The sequence below is a fragment of the Mus musculus genome, chromosome 16, assembly GCF_000001635.26.
Source record: "Mus musculus strain C57BL/6J chromosome 16, GRCm38.p6 C57BL/6J".
NCBI classification, from domain to species: Eukaryota; Metazoa; Chordata; class Mammalia; order Rodentia; family Muridae; genus Mus; species Mus musculus.
Window position 1 is genome coordinate 45,860,142 of NC_000082.6, and position 19,696 is coordinate 45,879,837.

General features: G+C 40.2%; 1 protein-coding gene across 10 annotated transcripts in view; it reads right to left on the reverse strand.

Moving 5' to 3' along the window:
* The window catches only part of Phldb2 (pleckstrin homology like domain, family B, member 2), a 207,369-nt gene that overhangs the window by 113,912 nt on the left and 73,761 nt on the right, over window positions 1-19,696 (reverse strand). For 8 of the 10 annotated variants that reach the window (XM_006521926.4, XM_030249020.1, XM_006521928.4 and 5 more), the window contains exon 2: window positions 181-295. In XM_006521926.4, coding sequence (XP_006521989.1) covers window positions 181-295 — 115 coding nt within the window. Of the gene's footprint in view, window positions 1-180; window positions 296-13,660; window positions 13,732-19,480; window positions 19,604-19,696 lie in introns of those variants that run through there. The other 2 variants (XM_006521921.4, XM_030249019.1) reach the window with 2 other exon arrangements.

Here is a 19,696-nt window from a genome sequence, read left to right on the forward strand (position 1 = left end):
GCTTTGTGCTTATGGTTTGAGATGTGAGCTCCCAGTTCTAGCTGCCATGTCTACTGCTTGCTGCCACATGGTGCTTTGCCACAGCAATAGAAAAGTAACTAATGTCCAGTTCAGTCCTAATGTGTGTTTGTGATTCATCAGAAAACTTTAAACTTTAGCACATGCTAAGAGAGGTCTTACCAAAGGGCTCTGGGTCATCAGCTCCACCATTCTTGGGCTCCTCTCTTGCTTCATCTTCCTCCTCCATCGGGATCTTCTGATGATTCTCAGAGGAGACCCTGGGATCCATGCCAAGCTGTATTCACCAAGAAAGAAATCATAGATGCTATGACTGGGAAGTTGAAAGCTAAACTGACCTATGAAAACTGAATGTCAACAAGGCTTCATTTGTAAAACACAGATGTTGGACATCTGGGAAATACTAACTGCTGTTGTGGTTGAAAATAAGACATCCTGGGGTCAGCATAGTACCTCGTCACTGATACTGACTCTCCTTCAGAGCAACACTTAAACACCAGTCTCAACACTATCAACAAAGGCACACTTTTGGGGTAGACCAGTTATCTTCCTTTTAAAAAATGGACACCAGCAAACAAACACAATAGTCCATTTTATCCACGAGGCTACATTCAAAGAATTCCTGTGGAAGTATGAATCTGTAGATATCAACAAAACCTGTAAAAGCCATGTGTTCCCTTTATCTACATGTCTGTGATAAAGTTTGATTTATAAATTAGGCATAGTAAGAGAGTAACAGTAACTAGTAATAACATGTAATTGTTAACAACATACTATAACAAAAGTTATGTGAACATTTTTTCCTCTTGTTTTCTCAAAATAACTTAATGTAGATCTTAGCATCTTCAGTATATGATTTTAATGTTTACTTTCTTACTAGGTTGAATATTTCCACCCACATACAAGAAACAAAGGCTTTTTCTTGGAATATTGTAATTGTCACAGCTCAGTTTTGGATGTTTTTCTCATCACGATGACAGCATTCCTGACAAAAACAACTCAATGGGGAAAGGGTTTATTCTGACTCATGGTTCAGGGGACAGTGTCCTGCCAGACAGGGAAGAGGCATAGTAGCAGAAGCTGCTCATGGTCATGGTAATGAGAATGTACGGCAGCTTTCAGGAAGAAAAGAAAGTAGGCTGGAAGTCTGACGGAGATGCAATGTTGAGCTCTGACCCTATGACCCACATCTGTAATTTAGGCCCTATGTCCAGAAGGTTCCTTCCATACGTGGCCACCAGCTGGGGACCAGGAAGTTAAGCATTTGCAGCCTGTAGGAGAGAGTTTACACTCAGACCTAGCTGGAGGCCAGGTGGTTGAGCACATGAAAACTATAGGAGACAGTTCCCACGCACACCATAACAATCACTAATCTTGTCTCCTCAGACCATTAGTGAACAAAATAAGAAGTGCTACAAGGCAATACAAAACACCAATCTGATAGTCAAGACAGCCACTAAGTGATCAGTGGAGGGTTAGTATGACGTGGATGCTTGAGACAACAGGAAGGGTCATCTCAAAGGCAAGGTGAAATTTGATGGAATGAGGCTTAATAATGCTAGTCAGAAGGGAGAGAAATTCCAAACACAAGTTGTTAGTATTTCTCATTTAATATTTTCACACTACACTTGACTATGAACCGCTAAAACCATGGGAAGTGAGAAGTTCAATAAAGGGAGATTAATGCTGTGAGTAATAGGTCAAAAGAACAATTATTTAGTTACTTTAGTTTGTTGTTACTTTCTGTTTTTCATCCAGTACTCATTATTTAACAATACTCGTTTTGATACTTTGTTTTATTGTTTCTTTTGTAAAATCTTTTGTAAAATCTGATACTACAGAGAAGAAAACCAAACCAACATCCTTGTTCTAAAGAACTTGAAAGACACTCTTGTAGCTTTCCTGTGTCCAGTGTTCTCCTCAGACTTGGGGAAGAAGAATGGTTCTATTAGCACATAGGGACTCCTACTTTTATGCATATACTACGCAAAATAATTTCTCATTCCATTCTCACAAGGATGCTTCAGACTATGCATTATGATGTCTATTTTACACAAAGAGATAGAGGTGAGGAAGACTAATAGAGTTATCAAAACACATACCCAGCAATGTACATTATTTCATGAAGTCAAGCCCTGTACCTCTGGGTCAAGTGTTGAAAAAGTAGCAAGTTTGATTCAATTGTTCTTGATGTATCAAGGAGGACTAATTTTCAGTGGTGGCAGAGCTAGATGTAGAAAGTCTACAATTTCCAGGGGTGAGAAGCTAAAAATTGAAAGCTTGACATTTATTTAAGAAAACAAGACCCATGGGTCTAGAGAGAGACCACAGTGGTGAAGAGTGCATACTGCTCTTGCAGAGGACCTATGTTTGCTCCTTAGTACCTGTGCCAAGTGGCTCACAGCTATCTTCCCATAACTCCAGATCAATAGGAATCCAATAAGTTTGACCTCTATGGGCACCTACAACTGTGCACTCACATGGGGATGTGCATGAACACAATTTTAAAAATAATATTTTTTAAAAGAAAGCTCAGACTGAGACATATGGAAACTAAAAAATCACTAGGACAATGTGATTTATTGGAATTGGTAGGAAAGTAAAGAGAAAAAGGCTTTTTGGAATTTGGCTAAGTGATGGGTGAGGGAGCCATGATCTGAGACTAGAAATGGAGGATAGGGAACAGATATGGAGTGAGAGGGCTCAATGTTGGACCTACCCAGCTGTGATGTATCTGTAGAATGGAGTGAGGAGCCAAGCCAGTGATTAGAGATGGGCATCTGGAGGGTGTAGGTCTTGAGATGTTGTTTTTTCTTATGATGGGAGAGAGAGCAAGCTAAGCTAGTATAGAGGTTGAGGAATAAGAAAGACTATGGAGAACAAACAAAGAGAGAAAAAGATCAAGAAAGACCCTGGAGAAGAAAGAGGAAAACACAATCAAGAACAGATTTGGAGTGTTGGTCTTCATCTGAAGTGCTCCTTGCTTCACAGGAATGAAGCAAAGGAGAAGAAGGGAGAGAGCAAGCATCTGTCATGACCAATGAAGGAAATGCACATCAGTACTTTATAGGATACTACTGCACACATAGAGTGACTTCTACAATGGGAAAGATACTATAGCAAATGTTGGAAGAGAGGAGAAAAAAATTAAAACACTCACATGTTCTTTGTGTGGATGTAAAGTGTAGTTGTTTATGATAGCATGTCAGCGCCATAGAAAACTAACTGTAGATGGGATAGAGTATGCATGCACACACACACACACACACACACACACACACACACACACACACACACACACAGAGAGAGAGAGAGAGAGAGAGAGAGAGAGAGAGAGAGACAGACAGACAGACAGACAGAGACAGAGACAGAGACAGACAGTTGGAGCCAGAGTTTAAAAGATGTATATTGATAAGTTAAGCACAGGACAGGGCTGCCATGGGGTCCAGAAGCTCCAGGCCTATGCACTCAAAGAAGGAATGAAGCATGTTGTATAACATATGTGATTGCAGAATTTACTTTCATTATTTCTAATGTCCAAACAGTACAGGCAACCCAGATGTCATTGCACGGGTATGAGTAAGTCCAATGTCATTTGTCTATACAGCAGGGTATTGTCAGAAGTACACAATATCCTATTACAGCTGAAACTTGGACACATGATCGCAAAGGAAAGAAGGCAGTAAAGACACATATTTTATGATTTTTATGTTTTTTTTCATTTAATGTTTTTAAAACACTTATTTATTTGCTAATGCATATGGGTGCACGTATGCCAAGTTATGCATATGGAAGTCAAAGGATGACTCACAGGACTCATTTCTCAACTCCCATCATGTGGGGTGAGGGATCAAAGTGAGGTTGTTAGACTTGGGGACAAGGGCCCCTTGCCCACTGAGGTGTCTCCCCGGTCCCGTGTGATCCTATTTTAATGAAATGTGTGACATAGACAAATAAGCACCTGTAGGAAGTACACGTTTTACAAAGTTGAAGCTGCTCCAAAATAGTCTTTAAAAAAGCAGGTGGAAATTTGAGGAAACTAAAATTCGCAGAGGCAAGAGCTAAACACTGTCCACTACCAGATAATAACATCAGACCTCACATTAGATACTTAAGGTCTATAGAATATAAAGCCACATATCTCCATTTCTACATAACACTCTTTCTCTTGTCTTTTCTTATCATCAAACTCATTCCAAGCATGTTGTTCTCCTCAATACAATATGGAGGGAAACCAAGTCTAACAGGTAAATATTCACAAGTGGTCATCTCGCATCACTGCAAATATTATCTAATAATTAGATTAAGTTTTAGAGTACAGGATGCATTTATACATTAGAAGATAGTCCATGGGGGCAAGAAAGATGGCTCCATGGTCAAGACCACCCACTGCTCTTGCATAGGATTAGAATTTGGCTCCTTGTACCCACAATGGTTCTCTCATAACTACCTCTGACTTCAGATCTTCCTCTGGCCTCTGTGGGCACTAGCATACATACACACACACTTGCACACAAGCATGCACAAACGAATACACTAATAAGAAAGAGAATAAACCATGACAAGGTAAGATTTGCTGTGGGTGTGCAGGTATGATTCAATATGTTAAAAAATCTATTCACCTAAATATAAGAGAAAATATATAATGAGTTAAATGACTAATCACATGATCATCTCCAGATATGTGCAAAACAAAACTTTTGCATATACATACATATATATGTGTGTATTTACACTGAGGACCTGAGAAAGCCCATAATAAACAAGGTAAATTGCAAGAATATCACAACGACTTTTTCCCTGCTGAAAATAAGTTGCGCAGATAGTACCTAAGACCCTGCAGACTTCAAAGAACACACTCTAGCAAACCACACTCAAGGATCCAAACCAGGAAATGATGCTGGCAGACTGGCTTACAAAGTCCATGTTCAATCCATTGTCTCTGTAATCTCCAGTCTAGGAACACATGTCCCATTTGGATGGCATTGCCTTTTCTCAGCCTGGAGGAGCACAGCATATGGCTTCTTGGGGACTTCCTCTTCCTCCTTCCCTCCATTGAGAAATAAAAACTCATGGAAAACTCACGCACAGAGACCACAACCAAAACCCATCTTGCCAGACATTTAAAATGGCTAATTAGTTAAGCACGGGGTAAAACATGGAACTGATGATAACATGCTTTTATCTTATATGAAGCATAAAAGCTTTGAAGACAGCCATAAAGATAGGAATACATTAGTCGATTCACTCTTCTCTGATGCAGTCTTTCTAGAACCAAAGCACAATTTGAAAATCGCTTTCAGATCTGACTTGTTTCCAAGTCAGTTTGTCAAAGAAGCCTGCCTTTCCTGGGAATGCTAACTAAGCTTGCAGAGAGCACAGCTGTCCTTGTGTGCTAGTGTGTGCTCCTTGGAGGTCACAAACCTCTTCGCCTCAGGCTTGGTTGAGGTTTCCTAGAAACCTGCCAGATTATTACATAGAATGCTTGTTTAGATTTCTTTAAATGTAAAGCCTGCCTATTTTTTGTATGTATATGTGTGTGTGTTGCCTTCATTAATTGTGCTCCATCTTAGTTTTTTGAGACAAGGTTTCTCACTAAAGGAACGTACAGATACAACTAGACTAACTGTAGCCAGCAACATCCTGAGATTCTTTTTTCTCTGCATCGCTAATGCTGGAATTACAGGCATATGTGGTTTTTATGATGTGGGTGCTGAGAGTCTGAATTCAAGTCTTTGCACAGGCATCCGACCCACTGAGCCACATCTCGTTATGCACACACTTTGCTTTTGACACAGATTATATTGCCATGCAATATAAAGAGCAACGGCTTTGGAAAAGGATATGTAACATGCCACTGTTCCTCTCACTCCTCCTTGTTGCAGTCAGCAACTGCCTGGTGCTATGTAGTTCAGTAATAAACACAACCACAGTCACCATAAGGACAGTTATATAACAAAAGGCCTCCATGTCCAAAGTTACTTCATAGTTTTTCTACTGTTCATTTAGAAGTTTCTGATCTTAAAAACTGATGATAGCTATAATAATATATATTGCTTGCTTATTCTGTAGGTGGTGTCTAAGTACTGAGAAAGCATAATCGTGGGAGACTTAAGGATGGAGGATGCCAAATTGTCTTTCTATGACAAGCCACTAGCAATATTTACAGGAAGAGATTATGTTCTTAGATGATCTGACATGCTGCTTTTACCATGTGACAATGACATCCATCCATCATGAAGTACAGCTCTACACTTCTTCCCTCACACACACCTCAGAACACAGGTGATGCTATAGGCTTTGCAAGGAGACCTGGGGTTAGAATACAAGGGCTTTGGCCTGTCCCTTGGGGGATGTTTCACCTTTGGACCTAAGCTGTGAGGAAGAAGAAAGACTACAATGAAGTTTGTATATGAGGCATTTCTGGTGAGAACCAGCATTGACCAGATGGGTGAGCAAGACCAGAAGACTTTATTCTTGCCCTTGAATGATTCTGGTTGATGCCTAGCAGGACAAAGACAAGATGTTTCTTCTGAGTAGATCTGTGAGTAATCCAAACTTCGTCATTGTTTCAATGCTGAGTTTGCGGGTGTCTTCCTAAGACTAAAAAACTAGAACTTTTCTTTTAACCAGCTCTTGTTGGGGATGGTCACTTGGCACAAAGTACTGGTTGCTGCTGGGGAGAAAATCCCTATTCTCAAGTGTCAGAGACATGGCATTCTTTTAAAACTGTAGTCCTCTGTGACACTTCATAACATTCCCATGTGGTATGTGTTGAATACATATTTGCTTGTTTGAACTGAGCTAGAGTAAGGACATTCAGACATGGTATTTCGTGCTCCTGGATGCCCCAGCTGTGTTGTAGACAGTAGGTCACCTCTATGGTCTTCATCTTCTTCTTCTTGGAAATTGATTCTAGGATTAAATATTCAAGAGTTTTTATAGTGCCTCAGATGGTATGGTTCAAGGTAGGTTCTCTCTGTCTCACTGTCTGTCTCTGTCATCTCTGTCTCTCTGGCCCTCCCTCCCTCTCTTCTCCTTTCGAATTTTTAATCAAGGGAAACAAGGACAAAAATAGTGGAGTCGAGCTCAATGGTACAGGATCTCTCATACACCCTGAGATCATCACTTCTATACTGAGAGCTCACAGAACATGACAGATATACATAAGGTAAGTTTTGAGAGGCCTGATACAGTGGTCGTGAGAGGGAGAGAGAGAGAGAGAGAGAGAGAGAGAGAGAGAGAGAGAGATGGGTGGATATCAGGTCAGGAGTAAATGACAGGCTGGTACCAGGAAGGCAGGAAATATTTTAGACCTTGATGACTGGATTGGAAGGCATAAAGAACTTTTGGCTAAGAAAAAGGTAAGTCAAAAAATCATCTCAGTAAGTTGACATTTATAGAAATTAATTTATATAGGATGCTTCACAATTGTGCCACCTCAGCTACACAACGTTATATTGGAAAAAATTGTTAATAAAAGTATACTGAGCTAACCAATATAAACAGCCCTGATAACCTTCACTAAAACTATGGTAAAATGGAAAACTTCCAGAGGGGATAGCACTCTTTAGCCTCTGCTGAAGCGCAGGATTTAAGTGAAAAGAGCCAAGTTGGAGGCCAATACAAGCAATGGCATCTGATTTTTTTCTTTATTGAAATTTTTGATTGGCACAGTGGTGGCTGGGCTTCAGCATGACATCTTCATCCATGTGTCATCATACTTTGTTTGGCCACTGGCCTCCCTTGTTCCCGCATCTCACATCCAGCAGGGGCCATTCCTTCCCCCAGTCACTTCCCCCTTCTGCTCTTTTATTATAGGACATCTAATTTCTGTTAGAAGCAGGGGGAAAGCCTAAATGTTATTAAAAAAAGAAAAACAGATACATTCCACTTTCTTCTGGATACTGAAAATAGCATGGCATTAAATTACCTACACCAATTAATTTGTAGAATTTTACCTTCTGCTCTCTCTCTCTCTCTCTCTCTCTCTCTCTCTCTCTCTCTCTCTCTCTCTCTCTCTCTCTCTCTGAAAATGTGAGAACACACCAGGCAGTTTTGGCACATGCCTTTAATCCCAGCACTTGGGAGGCAGAGGCAGGCGGCTTTATGAGTTCGGGATCAATCTGGTCTAAAGAGTGAGTTTCAGGACAGCCAGGGCTACACAGAAAAACCCTGTCTCAAAAACAAAACAAACCAACAAAAACAATAACAAAAACAAAAAACAACAAAAAAAGAGAGAATGAAAAAGAAAAAAAGAAAATGTGAGAAACATTGCATCCTCAAATTCCAAACCACTACAAGCAAATAAAACTGTTGACATACAAGGTAATGTCTGAACAGATTGTTGAATTCTGGTTAAAGCTGATGATTAATCGTATTTGGTATCAAGTTGGGCTGAGCCAAAGCTTTGGATTGCGGGGAGAGATGCAGTAATAGCTGGAAGTTCTAAGGATGTGCCCAGCCATGCTTTCTAGGTTTTGGATTTTTATAAAGATTCAAACAAGAGATGGAGTCAGTGTGGACTGAACTTACTACAGACAGCTGTAGGGTGAAAGCAAGGCTCCTGAGCCAGCACCGTGGGTTCAGAACCATAGATCATTGTTGCTGATGCCTGATCCCAGGACCAGAGGGAATGTTGCTCTAAAAAGTAGCTTATTTCACATGTCTGTTCTACAAATATTTACTTCTCGGGTTTTCACCCTAATATGAGAGTTTGGAGGAGGTACACTATCCTTCTCATAAAGATGAGTGTTTACTATCTCATTTCCTTACTTCGAACTTGCTTATATCTTTAACCTATGATGTGTGTGTATATATATGATATATAAGAAATAAGAAATATATATATATAACTATATATATGTGTGTGTGTAGTGAGCACTGTAACTATATTTATACTGAATTCACTTAGACTATGTCTGTTTACACAGGCAGAGATAGATAAGTATCTCATATGCCTATTTTTATATAGGGCAACTGGTATATATTGTGTCTTTGAATGGTTGTTTACTGGACTGTATTAAATAGAGTGCAAGCATATTACAACAATTGATCCCACATGGGGTATTATAGCGGTATGTTTTAAAGCCAGTGTTTTATTACAGTACTGCTGATTACTTCTCCAGATGGATTTAAGTTGATGCTTGTAAGTAGATGCTTGCCAAAGAGGGCCCTAAGAGCTCATCAGCCTAGGAATCCACTCCTGAGAAGATGTCCTTTAGCCTCATTTCTCCAGATCGTCGTGAGGAAAAGAAACTCTTGGATGCTTCACTGAATGAACACTGGCTCCAAAGTCTAACGAGACAATTTTGAAACACACAAAAGCTCCTTTTAGATCCTGCTCAATATTTCATTCATATTGCTTTAGATAAGCATAAGTAATTCCTTATACTTGATAAAACACATATGCAAATTGATTTGTAGAAGTCTATAGTCTTTATGATTCTATTAACTTTTATTTATTCTGTCTTATGCACACTTTTAGTAAATATAGGGTTTTTTTTTTAAAGTTCTCTCCTGCTCTCTTCAAAACCAAAGAGCCTGGTTTCCTCAGCTCTCCATGCCCCTTCGTATGCACAGGGGCATGGGCTGAGCTGTTCTCCTTATGTTCCTCATTCATAAGTGTTAGAAACAAAGGATTTATACAAAATCATGAAGCCATGCACATTCTTTTTAAAATCACTACTCAATCCAGACAATATCACAATAATAGGAAACAGACCATGGGCAAGACACAGAATTTGATTGTTCTAATTTTTCAATATTTTCTAACAAGAAATACCAGCCTCTATTTCTCTATTATCATGTAATATTGATGGCCAAACAATTGTAAATTGCAAATGGGAAGTCCCTTTAGAAATGTCCTCATTTTTCTTCTGTCATTAATCTAGTGGGACCTGGAAGTGGAAGACCAATGTTGTCTCTGGCCACCAGAAACAATGCAGAGAGTGTAAAGATCTTCCATGAAATTTAGTAGTTTTATGTGTATCATTTGATATGACTGTGGGAAGAGGACAAAATTATTAACCAATTCCTCTTCATGACAGCTTACTTATAAAGCTGTAGTTTGGAATCAGCCCTCAATCTTCTATTAGATTGTTTTTTATATATTATTATATATTTCACATTGTATATATAATTTGTGATATTAGAATCATATATAAGCCCATTTTTCTTAATACTTCTTTCACTTTGGTAATGTAAAATATACCATATACTATATAATAAAAGTATAACAATTTATGTTGCAAGTTTAGGATCAATAGTAGTCTTTCTGAATTTAGATTAAACAAAACAGAGTTATGAGAAGCAAAATACAAGGATCATTTTTTTTCCAAAGTATAGAAGGACCAGAAAGCTGGGAATACACGTTGGAGTAGCTGGGATGCTGGAGTAGCTGGGATGCTGGAGTAGCTGGGACCTTCACTGTTGGAAAGTGAGACAGTCCCTCTGCTGTCTTGCTTTGTTTTTCAGCGTTTCCACAGATTTGAACAATTCTTCCAACCCCTTTGTCTAGTTCCTCTCTCAGCCAACCAGGGCCTTCAGGGAGGTAGAGAGAGAGCTGAAGAAAGACAAATGGCCCTCCCCTGAATCCATGATCTCTTACAGTTGGCATCTTGGCTCTCATGCTAAGGACACAAGTCTTAAATTCTGGGTGAGAAGTCACTTTACCAGAAAAACATTTGGAAATTAGAAAGGAAGCATTGTAAATATTTATCTGTGCTGCCTTTGATCTGAGAAAGCTGTCACGTTTCCCTTTTTCCATCTGAGACAAAAAGGATGCTGCATGCCTTGGGAATCAGGCAACCTCGGGTCTGAGTCTTCATGTTCTGGGCATTTGGCACTTGATGGGGAAGCAATAAATACTTTCTAGGTTTAATTGGGTAGAGTAAAAAGGGAGAGCTAAAGTCTTTTAGAAGCTAAAACAATCTGAATGTCTTCAGGAGAGGCTTAACCCAAAGTTGTGAGTAGGGCTCAGCGCTAGGCACTAGCCTGCCATATGACAGTTCTAAGGCTCTGTTCTTAGAACCAAGGAGGTTAATTACTTAAATGCTATGTCTGCATAGATCAACTGAATGTGACCTGTCGTCATAGATCAATTGAATGGGGATAGTTAGAAGGAGGAAATCAAAATGATGACTTATTGACAGACATAATTAGGGGGTTTCTTTGTGATCCAGCTTTCCTGTCACTTGTGGGAATTGTTGATCTTTTCTAAATCATCGGAGTGAGTGCCATGCCGGTGTGGTGAGGAGCAGCTTCCCTTGCCTCTGTGTTTAGAGTATGTTGGCTTCTCTCCCTGGCTTGACTCACTCTGTCCTTGAGAAGGGTCAATTGTCTCATTGCTGTGTTGGAAAACAAACTAATTCGTCATAGCTGGGGGCCAGCTGGCCATAGAAGTTACAGTTGCTGGCTCCTTTGAAGCACTGTACACACGAAATCCCCTTGTGGTCAGGGCAAGGTGGCTGAGAGCACCTCTTCATGGGGTGGGTCTTTAGCAGGGCCTGCTTTTCGGGTACTTAAGCTGCGCCAAACTTTGTTAGCTTTTAAGTAATGGAGGTGGCGTTTTTATCTCCCTCTGCCAGACTTCCGTGTTTATCTCCTCATTGTTTCCAAGCATGTTTGGGTAAAGGATGCTTTTTGTGTTCCAGTCCCTTCAAACCCTGTGACAGGTACTAGGTCATTTCAATCTTATCATCTGATTATGTTTATGCCCTGAGCCTCAGGAACTGAAAATTCAGGCAAGGCCTCGTATCCTCTTCCACCTTATGAGAAAACTGGGACTTCCGGAGTTAAAACTCATCTAAGGATGTATAGCCCACAACCATCGAACAAGGGAGAAATTTGGGCCTGTCTCACCGACTCCCATTCAGATAGCTCTGGGTTTTATAAAAAGCTTCACATCACTTAAAAAGCATTTCTTTTGACAACGTTCATCAACAGCTTTAACACGATCTTTAGGTTAGCTTTAAGTGCACACTCCAAACTGTTGTTTATTCTCACTTAAAATTAAACGATCATCAAAACAGTTTGTAATAGCCTTTGAAATCACACATACACACACATACATGCACGCACGCACACACACACACATACACACACACACACACACACACACACACACACACACACACACACACACAACCAATCAGCCAACCAACCAACCAAAAACAACCGGTACATATATGGTCAAATTAGTATATCCTTAGCCAAATTTCAGCTATATAAATGTAAAGAGTGAATTTATATAACATTTATTTCAACTTTCAGTTTTATTTTTGAGATGAGATTTCTCTACATGTATATATTTGGTGGTGTGGTGGTGGTGAGGTGTGTGTGTTTGTATGTATGTGAGTGGTATATGTATTGGAGCCCATTAGTGTGTGTCTCTGTATGTATGCATGTGTGTATATGCATGTGTGTGTATACATGAATGTGTGTGTGTGTGTGTGTGTGTGTGTGCGTGTGTTCCACAGGCCTGGGGTTGACATCAGGCATCTTCTTCAACTGTGCTTCACTTTCTTTACTAGGGCAGAGTTTATTACTAAGTTTCAAGTTCATCAATTGATCTAGTCAAACTGGACAGTTTGGCCCTAGAAATCTTACATCTTTATCTCCTGTACACTGGGATCACAGGAAGGCCACCATGGCTGCCTGCCCTCACTCTTAAACAGCAAACAATTTATTTACCAAGCTACACCCTCCCCAGATTCATAGAGTAACATTTAATTCTGAAAAATATAATTAAAGAATAGCAGAAAGGATTCATCTTTGTGATATCCTTTGCTTTGGATCATCCATTCAATATTAACCAAACACTGACATACGTCTTTTACTCATGGTTCCTTTAAAATCATGTAGGTTCTAATCAATTGCTCACTTGAGTTCGCAGATTAGTACCACAATACATTGGTGCCAACAGTCCAAGGTGCCACGGGTGTGCTTGCAGAGTGACTAGACCAGGTGAAGAAGGAAGAGGAGGGGCACCTATAAACCCATGCATCATATGTTGGCTGCCTTAAAGTATTAAGTTTAGTCCTTGGAAACATTCAGACTGTGTTTCTTTCCTGACCATACTAATAAGATAAAAGGGATTATATTGCTTTACATTAGTTCTGAACAAATAAGTAGATATCTATTGATCTTTAAACACATGTGTTAGCATCGTTCTTCCCAAAGCTTCCAGTTTTGAATGGAAGCCTCCAAATGCTATAATAATGAGTTCTCTTTGCCAATGTGTGGACTTGAGCTTGTACCAGGTAAAGGGATTAATGATGAAGGGTAGTTCCCAACCACCAGCTAAGTCTTGTCTGGGTGCCGTCCTATAATTAGAAATTACAGATATGCAGCCTGCTTTGCTCCCAGGGGGTAGGCTGCTTGCTGGAATAGAGAGACATAGAACCCTGTGCCAAGAGGGCTCCGGTTCAGCTGATGAAATCGCTTCCACTCTATTACCACATGGCCACACCTCTAGGCAGAAATGCCGAAGGAATGTGGAATGGCAGAGTTCTTGCATTCCTACCTTGGCATGGGACACACTTATGACATTTCTACTGGTCTTCAAGGGTTTCCCCTTTGTCCCACTAATGCTATTATGCTCTTGTTGTTACTATATATATACATATACATACATACATACCTCCCTTTGCAGAACTCTCAGTTCTTGTGGGGAAATGTTGGGTGCAATTTCTTCTTAAGTTGTCAAAATTCCTTAGTTTTTAAAGCAAAAGAGGGAAATGGCATAAGTACTTAAGTTCACTTATGTGCCTTCACAAACCACTTTTGAAACACAAATGGAGATTTTTTTTTATGAGGGAACTTAACCTAAAACATCTTGGGCTTAATCTTTTCACTTCCAGCAAAGATCATAATGAAGGAATTATATCCGAGTGTACACTTTTATGCTTTATTTAAAAGACTTATTTGGTAAGACCATCAAATACTTAATTTTATGATATAGTAATATAAATAATAATAAACATGCAGAAAAAAAGAGATAGATGATTGAAATTAAAGATAGCCCAAGTTTCATCCCAAATAATTATTTTAAAAATTAAGTCTCCATACCGCAGAGGAGCTGAGTGTACTCTAGTCTTCCTTTCCTTTCCTAGTATCTCAGAGGCTAACGATCTCAGTGAGTCCAGAACGAGAAGACCAAGTGAACAGTAGGATGTCGCACTTAGGACTGACAGAATAGGAAGTTTATTTATTCTACATGTCTCTTCGGTGGAGAATGCCTGTTGCTCTGTTTCTCTATCCCATGCATGAACCATCTGCTTCTCTGCTCTATTCTTTTTTTTTCTGTTTTTTTTATTACGTATTTTCCTCAATTACATTTCCAATGCTATCCCAAAAGTTCCCCCCTCACCCCCCTCCCCTGCCCACCCATTCCCATTTTTTTGTCCCTGGTGTTCCCCTGTACTGGGGCATATAAAGTTTGCAAGTCCAATGGGCCTCTCTTTCCAGTGATGGCCGACTAGGCCATCTTTTGATACATATGCAGCTAGAGACAAGAGCTCCGGAGTACTGGTTAGTTCATAATGTTGCACCTACAGGGTTGCAGATCTCTTTAGCTCCTTGGATACTTTCTCTAGCTCCTCCATTGGAGGCCCTGTGATCCATCCAATAGTTGACTGTGAGCATCCACTTCTGTGTTTGCTAGGCCCCTGGGCATATATCCAGAAGATGTCCCAACGGGTAAGAAGGACACATGCTCCACTATGTTCATAGCAGCCTTATTTGAAATAGCCAGAAGCTGGAAAGAACACAGATGCCCCTCAACAGAGGAATGGATACAAAAAAATGTGGTACATTTACACAATGGAGTACTACTCAGCTATTAAAAAGAATGAATTTGTGAAATTCCTAGGCAAATGGTTGGACCTGGAGGGCATCATCCTGAGTGAGGTAACACAATCACAAAAGAACTCAAATGATATGTACTCACTGATAAGTGGATATTAGCCCAGAAACTTAGTATAGTGAGATATAAGGTACAATTTGCAAAACATGAAACTGAAGAAGAATGAAGACCAAAGTTGTCCCTTCTTAGAATTGGAAACAATCACCCATGGAAGGAGTTACAGAGACAAAGTTTGGAGCTGAGACAAAAGGATGGACCATCTAGAGACTGCCATATTCAGGGATCCATCCCATAATTAGCCTCCAAACGATGACACCATTGCATACACTAGCAAGCGTTTGTTGCAAGGACCGTGATATAGCTGTCTCTCTGCTCTATTCTAAAACTCATGGTGAGTTTTAGAAGCAAAGAATCTTCTGGCCAGTATCTTGAACTCTCCCTACAGATGTTTCCTTTTCATGGTGTAAGAATCTCCATATAGAAGCAGAGTATTGACAATTAAGAAACTGAGTCTGTTTTAAGAAAGAAAAATCACAATCTTTTTGTTTGTTTGTTTGTCTGATTGTTCCATGGTGATTTGTGTCTATGATGAGTGCCTGAATAATGGAAATTTTGTAGGCTTATACAAATCATTATTGTCTTAACATTTATGTTCTCTCTAAGATTGTATAGTGTATGTGTACATATATGCATTCATGGGTGTAGGTATTGGTTGGGCAAGTGCAGAGGTGTGTGTGTGTGTGTGTGTGTGTTTGTGTGTGTGTGTTGGGGGTGAGTGTATGTGCACAAGGAGGCCGTAAATCAACACTGGATGACTTCTGCATTATCTATAACCTTATTTTCAGGGGCAAGATTTCACATTGAACCTACAGCTCATCAAGTCAGCTACACTACTTGGCCAGCAAGTCCCAGGGTTCTTTCTACTTGTCCTGTACTAGGGAATATTTCTATTTTCTCAACTATACAATATTGATAATGTTAAAAGCTAAAAGCATGTCATTTGGTGTTTATCAATCACACTTTGAACTTACATACTGAGTGTTAATTTCTCAGAGAGTGGAAAAAGCCATCAAGATTTGGTACAAAGGCAGAGTGTACAAGTGGGCGCACCAGAAACAGCTCCTCCATGGGTTCAAAAGCAGCCAGAGGGAATGAACACTGATGTCTCTCTATATAAAAGGCTACGTTGCTCAGTGGCATTTCCACGTAGAACATATTTTTAAAAGTCTACATAAAGTGTGCATATGGAAAGACACTGGCTTATATTATGGGGCACTATAGACTGCCTGAGCTTTGGGTTCATTTACCCAACATATTCCTGTCTTTGCTGTCTGTAGAACCAGCATTCACCCTCAAGGACTGTTCTTCTCTTGTTTTATGTCAGCAGTCAGCTGCAGCACACAGGAGGTTCCACTTCAGTCTTGGATGGAATTTTAGTTTTCGAGAGTGGCAACGATGAAGGTCCACAAGATGGGCGTCAAAAACCCCACAGCATTTGTCTTATGGTTAGAAGTCCTACACTGAGGAGCTGGCAAGGTCATACTTTCTGTGAATTTTTATTTCCTTTGAACTCGAATTCCTAGAAGCCCTTGACTTATGGCCATAGCACTTCAGCCTGTCTCCATCATGGTGTGAGTTGTTCCCTTAGAGTCTTTTCTCTGTGTCTCTTTTCTCACATCGCTGCTCTTCTTTCAGGCTCACGAACTGAAGTTAGCAAACTCTAGTGGTAAATGACCTTGACCTACTGTGCTTCTTGCCTCTACCTCCCAAGTGCTGGCATTACAGTCTTGCACCACCAAGCCACGTTTTCTTCTTTTTTTTCCCCATAAAGATATCAATTATATTTTGAATAAGTGCTCATCTTACTCTCATTTGACTTCTTATTGACTCATAATATTCGCAACAGCTCTCTTTCCAAATAAGATCACAACCTAATGTATTGAGAATTATGACTCCAGAATAACATTTTGTGGGGATGCAAATTAAGCCAAACTGGGAAGTAAAATCAACGGAGGGGTAGACTGAGACAGTGTGGAATTTAGCAATGTCTCCAAGTAGCACAGGCAGCTTCAGCACTCCCATTTGACCCAGGAAGAGCAAGGGGAAGTCTCTGAAGCTCAGCCTATCAGGAGAGTATTGACTCTGGAGCTGGGAATTCCAAAGAAAACACCTGATCTGAGAACTGTTGCGGGGGGGGGGGTAGCATTTGGGGGGGGGGAGTTGGATCCCAGGTGGGTTCTGCAGCTCTGATGAGGACTCAGGAAGGACTGAGTCATCAGGGGAAATTCCTAGACCTAAATGAGCTGAGAGAAGCACACTGTAAATTATGAGTGCGACCAGCTGCAGCCTGCCTTCAGCAGCAATGCCAGCACAAAACTCAGCCAGGAAGCAGTCTGGATCAGCTGTACTGCCAAAGAGTACAGCCAGGATTTGCAGAGCACAATAAAGGTCTGGAAATATACCTTCTTCGGCTACATCAAGGTAGCCAGCCTCTATACTGGCGGTTCTCAACATGTGGGTTGCGACCTCTTTGGCAATTGTCTGACTCCAGAAAATATTTTCATTACATTCATAACAGTAACAAAATTACAGTTATGAAGTAGCAATGAAATAATTTTATGGTTGGGGTGTCACCACAACATGAGGAACTGTATTAAAGAGTCAGCATCAGAAAGGTTGGGAACCACTGGTCTATACCTTCTTGGAACTCAGTCTAGAGAAGGAAGAGTTCTAAAAGGTCCAAGATGAGTCCATATTACATTGAGACAAATAAGACTTAAGATGAAACTAAGTCCTCACACTCCCCTCCCCAGTCTCCTCTGCCCCCACCTCCCACATCGACATCCTGCAATAGCTACCCTGAGGCAAGGAGACTGGTGAGGGACATCAGAACAATCTTAGAGAAACCAAGAAGATCCATTTTCTTTGAACTTCTCAGTGGTATGTGAACTCATTATACAAGTCTGCATTGTGGAATGAGCAGGTCATCCTAACAATTCAAAATATGTTAATGAATGCATAGTGATCATGTGTTTTACATCTGTCTCCAGTTTGTCTTAACTAGATTTTGCTGTCTATGTGCAGAAAGTTTATGAAAGGCTGGCAGAGTATTTGGTCAGTGTGGAAGTGTAAGGGCTAACCTGGGGTCTTTGCAGGCTACCCCACGGTGTGTCTGGCTTCTCTGGGAAGGCTATTGAGATAGCAGGTAGGGGTGCTATTGGACTTACAGGCTCATCAACAGCAGGCACACAATTTTACAGGCAGTGATAAATACCTGTCCATAGATAGTATGATACCTCACAACCTCATTTAAAGCTTTAAGTTGTTTATCAGAACACAGTTATCAAGTCTTTAAAAAAGACAGAGTACGCATACAAATCCAGGATACAGTGGTGTGCACATTTTAGAACACTCATTCTGCCTCCCACATTGACCCCATGGGAACTGTTAGAACTACAGATCCTTTCATTGACTAAATCTGGCTCCAAGTAAGAGCACGATGAGCCTTCTTCACCGCTACCATCTTCCTTCCAGACCTTATATCTCCAGGCTTGCAGCTACTCTGGAAGATACCTGATGGAGCAGCCAGCATCACGGTGATCCCCCACACTATTAACCACAGATGTCATTTCTCTGGCCATCTTATACATTGTATCAGAGGCTCCTCCCAAAACCTGACAAGTGCTTCCTGCTTCAAAGGCCTCTTCCATGCCTTTCTGCCACTATTATATAAATCTAGGACTTAACCAGATATAGTATGAGTATGGTCATATCTGTGGTTCTGCCGTGATTGATTGAAAACATTTGGAAATAAAATCTATCTATACTGATCATGTTGAGCTCTTTGTTCTTCATTTCCTTCCATCAATGACATAACATAACTGTGTATATAAGCTGTAACATTGTTTTAGAAATTTTAAGTAATCTAAAGATGGCAAGGTACATAGGAGACTGAATATAGAGCCCATATAAACTCATGGTATTTTATAAAAGAGATTTGAGCAAGGCTAACTAGTTTGCATGTCCTATATTACACACTCTTGGACCTAAGGATAAATTATCTTGTATAGAGCTTGTGTTAGTTTTATGTGTCCACCACCACCATATATTTAGTCGACTTGAAAAGGTTTGGGATTCACAGAAAGGTCTAGCAGGAATACCCAGGAACAATTATTTATATTTATCTAAAGCTAAACAGAGTTGTTCAAAGACCACAGTGTCTATTATATATTTATTTATAGTATTATATCTGAGATATATAGTATGTAGGAAACACAGTTTATTGTGACCTTGGTACTGACTACAAGGGTGAGTTTTTGATAATGGAGACAAGAGTTAAGACAAAACCTCACCCTATCTGTTCTAATTCATCTGGGGTCAGATTTCCCCTTCTTCCTTTGGAAGTGTTTCCTAGAACTCACAGGACAGATTTGCTAAGTTTGGCTTTGATTATTTGCACTGGGTTTTTTGCTGGAATAGGCACTTTCAAACATGGTGAGCAAAAATCCAGAAACCTGAGGTGGTACAGTAACTGCTGGAAAGGATTTTTGGGGGACTGGAGAGATGGCTCAGCGGCTGAGAGTACTGACTGCTCACCCAGAAGTCCTGAGTTCAATTCCCAGCAACCACAGGGTGTCTTTCAACCGTCTGTAATGGATTCTGATGCCCTCTTCTGGTGTGTCTGAAGATAGTGTACTCACAGACGTATGATAAATAAATCTTTAAGAGAGAAAAAAAAAAGAAAGGAGTTTTTTGTTGTTGTTCCAGGAACTGCAGTCACACTGTCTATTGAAACTTCCCATCTTTCTTGAC